Here is an 8,896-nt window from a genome sequence, read left to right as displayed (position 1 = left end):
AACTAGGAGCCTACAACTCATTACATGCCATTGAGTAACCAAAAATGGTGTAGTAATGGATGAATCTGAATTAATATAACCTTTCAACTGTTTACCTGGGATTTAGTTTATTTCCAAAGTCAGTGATTATCAGTATTATTAATACTCCAAAAGACACAGGAAAATAACAGAATATAATTGGTTGCAACAATTCTGAAATCAATCTTATATGTTATTTAAGCAAACATTTTTTTAAATTAACAACAAGATGCTGGGCAAACATCTCTCACATTTGTGTGACACAATATATTCACTGAGGCAGAATACTTTATTTAACGGATATACATACCATGTTTTTTCTTTTTTGGCATGTTAATATATTGGCTGAGATGTGATTGTAATGTGCAGTGTCAGTCATACAGAAGGGAAAAAAAATGACAGCTACAGTATATGTTCAGAAAAAGGGAAAAGTTAAGTTGTCTATGTGTGTGTTTTTTTTGGCAACCTGTATTCCACTGAAGCTCCGGTCCAAACCACTGAGCTGGATCTCTGGGAGGAAGTGAACTGGTGTTTAAATGAGGGCAACAGATGTGAACATACCGTGATACACTGGGGACATCTTGTGCTTCTCGCTCCAGCCAGGAGAATATCAGAGCCTCTACTGAGCAACACATGAACATACAACACAACCAGAACTTTGTAGTGAAAGCAGAGGACAAAAAAAAAAAAAAAAAAAATTAATTGGATTTTTAAAAAAAAGTTTAAATCCTAATCTGCTTGTAAAATTATAAATTAAGTCGGACAAAATACAAGCCATAGTAGGTAAGTACGAATTTCCAATGTAAAACATCAGAAACTAATGATCCTACTTGTATATTTGGTTATTATTTACTCCCCGAAAGATTTAAGAAGATGTTTCCTTATATCACGGTTGGCGTTTCCATTTTTAGCCATATAACTGGTAAGAACCTTGAATCGAAATATTGCAGTATCTTTTATTTTGCAGACTGCAAAATGTTTATTCCTAAACTACAGCTGAAACAATGACTTCTTTAATAGCCAATTGACATATTTTGATCTGCAATTAATTTGATGAATGATAAACTCTAAAAATGGTTGTTTTTTAAGAGAAATCAATGCCAAACTTTGTTTCCCCTTTATAATACACTGAACGTATGTATTCTATTATAGATTCATTGTTTGAAGATTAAATAAGTGAGTAGATGAATGGGGAAGTAATGAAAAACAAAAGTACTTGCTACTTATATCCCTACATTAAACATTCAATTATATTAATGGGTGAAAACATTTAGTCTCCCTTAAAGTTATACTGAATTGTTCTGTAAACAACATTTTAATTGAGAAAGTCAAATCAAGATTATTTGTTATAGCTACAACTTTAAGGTGGTGTTAGCAGACCACATGGCACCCCCCAGTGTGTACAGAGAATGTTACAACACAAAAGAAATTGAAAGGTTTCAAATGAGGCAGGATTTTATTTCGTTTTAATGCATGAAAAACACAGAACCCCTGTGTAGAGGTTTTTCAAATGTACATTATCTCGTCAAACATAAAGAAGGGATGTGTGATTGCAGATTCCTGATGAATGTAAAAATTGTAATAATGGTTAGAAAAACTTGCATTATGGCATTGTATAATATCTGTCCAATCAACAACAGGAATTGAATGCTGTATAATCAGAAACCTTAAATTATTCACATTTCCAGCTTTTTTTTTTAATTGAAATGATCAAATTTGACATAAGGAAACTAAAGAAAACCAATCAAAAGTGTTAAAATACTAAACATATTATTGCAAATTACACCATCGCCCACAAAAATAAAACCACAACGAAAGGGAAGAACTTGCTCCAAAACCAGCAATGATTCCAGATATATCATGTTAGGAAGCAAGACAGAAATGACATATTTCACAGCTCAGTATTTTTATAGACCACTCTAATGCGCCACATTAGCTATAAATCACCTTTTATTTTATAAATCTCTTTTACAAAGTTATTTTGTTACCTTGTAACTATATGAGGCAGTCTCCACAGTAGTCCACTTTGCTTTTAAATCACTCAGGTGAATGCTAGCTAAACATAAGAAAATACTGTACTTACACTACATATAGCAAATCTAAAGAAAAAGAACTCAGAGCAAAAATAACAACGGATACAATATAAAACACCATCCATGTAGTGCGACACAAATAAAGAATCATATTTCTACAAAGCAAAATAAAAAAGAGAAGGTAAAGAGGGCAAAAGGAGCTTGTTAGGAGTGCTTTTTTTCCCACTTGTACCTTGGTTGTTGTGTTTTTCATTAAAAGTGGTAAAGAGTAGCAGGTGATACTCAGTCTACATTCATTAATATCTATGGATATGGACCAGGTTAAAGTTAGAGATTCACCAACTGCAAGTTTTTTGGCCGATTTCCATTCTTTGACCTGTTGATTTGATTTCCTTTCTATCAGGAACTATAATTTACAGCATACACAAACAGCTTTGTAACTTTTCTGAGAGAAAGTAGAAGTTGTATTGAATGTTGACGATACATTTTTTTAACAATCAGCTAACTTTTCTCCAAAACTGCGCAAAGTTACAGGAGTATCTGTATAATAACACACTTAATGTCATTACCATTAATAATGAAGATATGGGGTGTGTGTGTGTGTGTGTGTGTCCATAACCAAACCATCATGCAGCTTGTTTGTAAATTAAACAGCAAAAAAACAGGTAATAGGACTTTGGTTTCGGCCGAATGATTGGTGCATCTCTAGTTAAAGTGCATCATATCTGAAACTAATGCTTTCTGTTATTTAGTTGTTCAGGAACATGATGGGAATGTTAGCCATTTATGTGAATATTAAATTACATGACTTTTTTTGTTTGCACCTGCGTGAAAAATGACAACAAACCTTGAGAACTAATGAAACATATGTCTTGTCTACATTTAGCAGCTTGTTTGACAAGTTTCAAACCCAAAGAAGCTCATCACATTTAATCTGATAAAGGAAGAAAGTGGTTGGGAATTGTGGGAATGGATGAGCCACTGACTAGTTTAACAAAAGTTATGTCCCTATGCATTTATTCATTGTCATTGTGCAAGGATTTGCAACGTTGGAAGTCAGCCTGTTTATCTGTTAGACCCTCAGTTACAGTAGTATTTGATGCCTGGGCTATTCTGTTTCTTTTTATTGGTAGACCTGCACATGACCATGCAAGGAGGTGGTGTTCCCCCCACAGTCCACATACTGGTACATCTCCTGGGAGACCTGCTCTGTGTGGCCGAAGTACGAAGTGGTCACCGTCACCCTGAAAAACAGCCACAGGGTCAACAGCGTTACATCAGACAACAACGTGAGAGGCGCTCAGGAAGAAGGTTGGAGTGTTTTGGTAAACTGATGATAAACGAATGTCTTTCACAAGAAAATATTTGAGTTTCCCTAGATTATAAATATGTTTCGTGGGTAGGACCTTATGGTAGACTTGAATTTGATGAGTAGATCCAATCCCTATAGCTATTAACACTTAGCAGTGGCTTGCTTTAACCGGTGCTGAAATGATGAATTATTCAAAAGAAAGATCATTATTGACTTGTTGTTTATCCCTATCCATATTTATCTCATAGTTGTGTTGCTTTCTGTTGAAGCTAGTTGTTTGACTCATTCTCCCAAAATGCGTAAGACCGAAGCAGTTTGTGTTTTCTTTAAACAAAAAAATCTTCCATTGTTAAAGGGTCTAGATATAAAACCACCGAATAGCAAAGTGGGTGTTATGGTACCATTTTTACTGGGATTCAGACTGATGTTAATTGGCTAGAAAGTTGTTATTTGGCTTAGACCACAGAGGATTAGGTGGACCAATAAAGATTATTTCTGCCTCGGCCAAATGTTTGCTTTGCAATCTGTTTGAAAGTCAGTGTTAGCGTGTAATGAGCAATGCACCCAAAGGCCCATGTATCTCCTGTTGGACGGTGTTGTTTCTGGGCAGTATGTGTGGGAGTCTATGTCAGGAGGACAAAGTTGTTGAAATCGATGTTGATGTATGAAAGGATGAAATACACAATATATAATAATACATTCAGTATGATTACTTGTAGTAAAACATCAGAATGTGGCATGCAATGCAATCACAATACTGTACATTCAGCCATACTCACTGCATCATGACCACTATGTTGTGAACTTTGATGGTTGGCAAGGTGCAGTAGTCACTGTAAGAAGGATTTGGTTTGTGATTTAAAAAGGATCAACGTGTAATCAGTACATTTTTGTTACTTCTAGAAAGATACTTACAACATGTAACTCATCTCATCGGCAATGGTGGTGGGAACTGTGTAGTCAATCTGCAATAACAATTAAAGCCTTTTAGTGGTCATCAATATTAACACATGTATGCTATTAAAACAAAAACTCATGTCATTTTTTACATTTTATGGTCTTATCAGTGGCCAAATGTCTAGTAGAAAGAAGCGGGACTATGATTTGTAATTTCACAAAAGAAGACCATGATGCTTTAACAATGAGGAAAACATTGGATTGAAAGATTTGTCCCGAAACAACATTTATATTATTGTTGTGTGGGACTTAAGTGGTATGAGATTTCCTGTTATTGTGACTTTATGCAATGAGCAGTTGTTTAGGCAGCTCTCAAAACTAAAGGGCATCAGAATCTCAGTCAACTTTTTAAATTTGATAATAATAAACAGATTGCCTTAGCTTTGCTATCTATGTGTGAACAGTAAAATGTATTTCAACCCACCTGCCGCTCATCCAGCGGTATGATCACCGAGCTGTTGTTCAACTTGGCCTTGCCTATCACCGTCTTGGAGAACTGCACCTGGGCTGTGATGTTGGTCACAGATACGGTGTAGTAGTTATTGTTGGTGATGTTCAGGGTGCTCTGGATGGAGGAAGATAAAAGGTGTGAGATTTTGTTGGAAGGTGGTTGATTTTAAAAAGCTTCACCGTTAACTTGTAGATATTATGATCATGTCAGTGGCCCTTGATATTGACTAGTTTGTGAATTTTAAACATAACACTTGCATATTATCACATTTTAAGTTGAAATTGCAATCTCTCCTTTGTGTCTGTTTCTCCAACAACACCTGAGGGAAGTCTCTGGTTCTTGAGCTGAGAAATACCCCACATTACTCACCAGCTAGTTGCTAACTTTCATTGTTTGTTTTTGGTTGTTTAACTGGTAACATACGAAGGGGTCTTTTAACAAAAAGGCTTGTTCAGCCTAGTGGAGCTAAAACTGCAAAAATAAGATTCAAAATTGTGTGTGCTCACAAAGCATATGCAAAAAGCATGCTCTTCTCCTACTTACATATTAAATAAATAAGGTAGCTATACATAGATTTGGCACATTTTAACCCATTTGAAATGGTGCTGTAACAAAGCAATTTCCCAATTTGGATCAATAAAGTACATCTAATCTAATTTATATAATGTTAACCTAAACACGAGCCAATTTATTGAACCATGCTAGAGTGTGTCATTAAGGTCAGGGGAATACGTCGAGACAATCTTACTGTGATGTTGAGATAAACGATTCGTTTGTCCAGGTCATAGGAGACGTAGGCGGACTTCACTCCCACATAGGAGACATCAATAGAGCGAGGGAACAGGAAGAAAACCGCGAGGCTCGACAGCAGCAGGCAGAGGGCCACTGACATTGTCACATACAGCTTTCTGCATGAGAACGAAAAGAGAAGTGAAACCCTGAATCCAGCTGAGGACTTCAAAGCCTAACATGCTACTGTGTGTTCTTTGAATGTTATCACGCAGACAGCTAACACCGCTGATCTGAGTGCAGACTTACGTCCTGCTCGGCCTGAGCCTTTGGTCGCTGTATGGAATCAGAGCCACAAGCTGATTCTCTTGACCTGTTGTATAATGCAAATAAAAGAAAGCTATATCATTCGGCTGTTTGATAAAAAGCAGCATTTTGTCAGATTTGCACTGTGCAGTTGACTTTTCCCACTTAAAATGTATTCTCAACCCACTAAAACAGACAGCTAAATTAGTTTATGCATTGACTAATTGATTAAATCTAGGGATACACATACCATAAATGTACTAGTTGATATCAATACCAGGGAGACTCGATGATTCTACTATGTGGAATTCTAACTACAGCGAAACTCTCATGATTTTCCTACGAAATGGTTCTGTGACAGTAAAAGAGCTTGAAGTGTAAGGCTGGCAAAAGAAAGAAATAAAACCTAAGGATATTTTTTTTCAGAACATGAACTGACTGTTCCCTTTTTAGCTTCAGCTAGTTTGAGTTGAGTTAGTACATCTATAAAGTTTTACCTCGTGGTATTCGGCCGGTGCCCTGACACGTCGGACATGTCACGCTGTCCCGTCCAGTGAACTCCACGTAGGGGAACTGAGAAACATCTCCATTCTTTCCATCCTCATCCCCGTCTTGGTACTCTCCAGAAGTTGTCAGCGAGTCCTGACTATCGTCTTTGGGGTTAGCCATGTGAGAATGGAACTTGCCCATAGTTGCAGCTGTCTGTACACAACAGAAAAGTTGTCATGAGCCGAGAGGAACTGACATGTAGGTACAGCAGGAAATGCTGACTACCCACAATCCACAAAGCTGTCTGAATGTGAAATTGGACCTGGACGAATTCCAGGTAACGTTTTCCAGGAGAAAAAGCTCTTATGACCTAATAAAACTGAAATAATTCAATCCTTTGTAGACAGACGTTTAAAGGGTTTTTTATTGGCTAGAACCTGGTATCAAAATGGTAATGCTATAGGTTCTTAGTTTAATGCGATACAGGCTAGAAGGCAAGGCAAATATAATATAATTTTTTAATATGTATTAATATATTTCAGACAAACTGAAAATCTAAGACAATTATTCTTGAGTAATGTCTTTTTAAAAAATGATCATAGCATTGCTAGAGTTCTTTTTATTCAGAAACACTAAATGGATGGATGGAAATTGATCAAAACATAATATACTTTAAGGACTAATATGATCATCTTCAAGTACTTTAATTAACATTTTGAAAGCATGACTTCAACATGTAACTGAGTATTTCTACACTTTGGTTATACTGTTGTTTTACTTCAGAACAAGATCAGGTACTTCAATCTCTAACATTAACACAGCAGTAATATTAATACAACAATCATTTGGGACGGATGATGTACAACAAGTTTGTTATTGCAAAATGCACCGTGAACATTTCTTACTGCCCAATGAGTGCTTCTACTTTGTAGACTTCGTAGATTTAGCTGCTAACACTTACATAGGGCCTACCCTTACTGACTTCACAAGGCTGAATGAAGGGCTTTTACTGATACTGGAGTATTTTCACAGGCTATTAGCACGTTAACAAGGATCTGAATATTCCTTTCCACTACTGGCTGTGGTGAGAATTGCTACTGATACATCATTGTGATAGCACAGAGGCACACCGTGATGATAATAATAAAGAGATGCCACCGACACACAGCACGTTGTCGCTTAGTACAGGATGACTGTTATCAGCCTGTGAACACAGGCCGCTGTGGTGCAGAGACTCAGCCAGGAACACAACGTACTGGCCGTATAAAAACTGCTAAAACGTCTCTATTCTTCCTCCAAAACACGGTATTTGATATCTACGTTTATATTTTAACACCGTTATCAATCACGTTTTTAATTTTGTCGCGTAATTCTGATATTTAATGAACACGAATTAATGGAAGTGCTATAGGAGAATCCGCAAATACATCGTAACCACGGCTGTTATATGTTGTACAGTCAGTAAATTACATATTGTTTTCCCTTTAGCTAACTTCTTACCTGATTTTGGTTTTACTTGCTTAACATTCGTCGTATCGTCGCTGTTTGTTGTGGTCCAGCACACCAATGGAGAATGAAGCCGATGGGAACGCCCCCATCGTCCTCTCATTGGCCAGATTCGTGTCATATGTGGTCACCGTCCGGACCCTACCACAACAACACGGGGGCATTTACAGTGGGTAGAGGATTTGTTTAGATTATTTACTTTAATACGATACTAGTACAATATTACTCAGTGGTGGAAGAAGTATTCCAATTTTCGACTTGAAAACACGCTACATTTTAGAAAGGGCCTCCAATCAAAATTGTACTTAAGTGAATGTTCAAAAGTATCAGCATACATCAGACTGAAAGAACCGCAACTAAAGATAATCCCTATGCAGAACGAGCCAGTTCATTTTCATATATTGTATTTGAATTATAATAAGTGAGGCACTACTGTGTACGGCTCTTTAATATTGCAGTTGTTAAAGGAGCTAATTCTATTAACTTATTGCCTTAAGTGTTACTCCAGTAGACTTTAAAGAACATAATATGAAACACCTCTGTTACTGCACCTAAATATTCAGTGTTTCTTCATTTCAGCTTGAGTGACTGTTCTTGGACACTGGCTGTTTGCATGTGCTTTCAAAGAGCCAGATGATGGCAGTGTGCAGCCATGTGTGAATGTGTATCAGCAGCACTCAAGCAGTGAATGCTTCTGACAAACAACAACATGGTCATTAATGGCTATGAGCAAACATTACATTATAGATATAACAGATATATTTTAATCTGTTTAATCTTTGTTAGATTTCAGAGAAACCACTGTAATTAATGCATATCTTTATAAGCCGAGGGAAAGTACTCTTTGGAAATACCTTATCTATAATGCTTAAACTGTTTGTTTTGAGTACCAGAGAGATCTGGATAAATGACTTATATGGCAATACAGATCACTTCCTGTGATGCTTATTTTATTATTTGTTCTGCATTGTGTGCAGCAACCTAGTCACCACATGAAAAATGTGCTAGACATAAAAAGTGAATGCTGTTCACAGGTTGGCTTTACTAATGACCTATTTGGAATCTTAAACAAGTTTGTCCTATTGCCAGTGCTAA

General features: G+C 36.6%; 1 protein-coding gene across 1 annotated transcript; it reads right to left on the bottom strand.

Moving 5' to 3' along the window:
* Window positions 1-1,455: 1,455 nt before the first annotated feature.
* On the bottom strand, window positions 1,456-7,931 carry tmem106ba (transmembrane protein 106Ba). Its single transcript, XM_063879198.1, has 8 exons — window positions 7,796-7,931; window positions 6,304-6,508; window positions 5,810-5,873; window positions 5,520-5,679; window positions 4,745-4,885; window positions 4,279-4,328; window positions 4,143-4,196; window positions 1,456-3,295 (listed from the first exon to the last, which is right to left on the bottom strand). The coding sequence occupies exons 2-8, from the start codon at window positions 6,494-6,496 to the stop codon at window positions 3,175-3,177; spliced, it is 783 nt and encodes a 260-aa protein (XP_063735268.1). The 5' UTR covers window positions 6,497-6,508; window positions 7,796-7,931; the 3' UTR covers window positions 1,456-3,174.
* Window positions 7,932-8,896: the final 965 nt, after the last annotated feature.

Source organism: Eleginops maclovinus, chromosome 3, assembly GCF_036324505.1.
Source record: "Eleginops maclovinus isolate JMC-PN-2008 ecotype Puerto Natales chromosome 3, JC_Emac_rtc_rv5, whole genome shotgun sequence".
Lineage (NCBI taxonomy): Eukaryota > Metazoa > Chordata > Actinopteri > Perciformes > Eleginopidae > Eleginops > Eleginops maclovinus.
The sequence above is the reverse complement of the archived record's forward strand: the minus strand, read 5'-3'. Positions and strand labels throughout refer to the sequence as shown.

Excerpts from the sequence above, each read along its gene's own strand:
- tmem106ba (XM_063879198.1), bottom strand. The coding sequence starts at position 6,496 with ATGGGCAAGTTCCATTCTCACATGGCTAACCCCAAAGACGATAGTCAG. Across the intron at positions 5,874-6,303 it reads CACCGGCCGAATACCACGAG|GTCAAGAGAATCAGCTTGTG; the intron begins GTAAAACTTTAT and ends ATTATACAACAG. Across the intron at positions 4,329-4,744 it reads TACCGCTGGATGAGCGGCAG|ATTGACTACACAGTTCCCAC; the intron begins GTGGGTTGAAAT and ends TTGTTATTGCAG.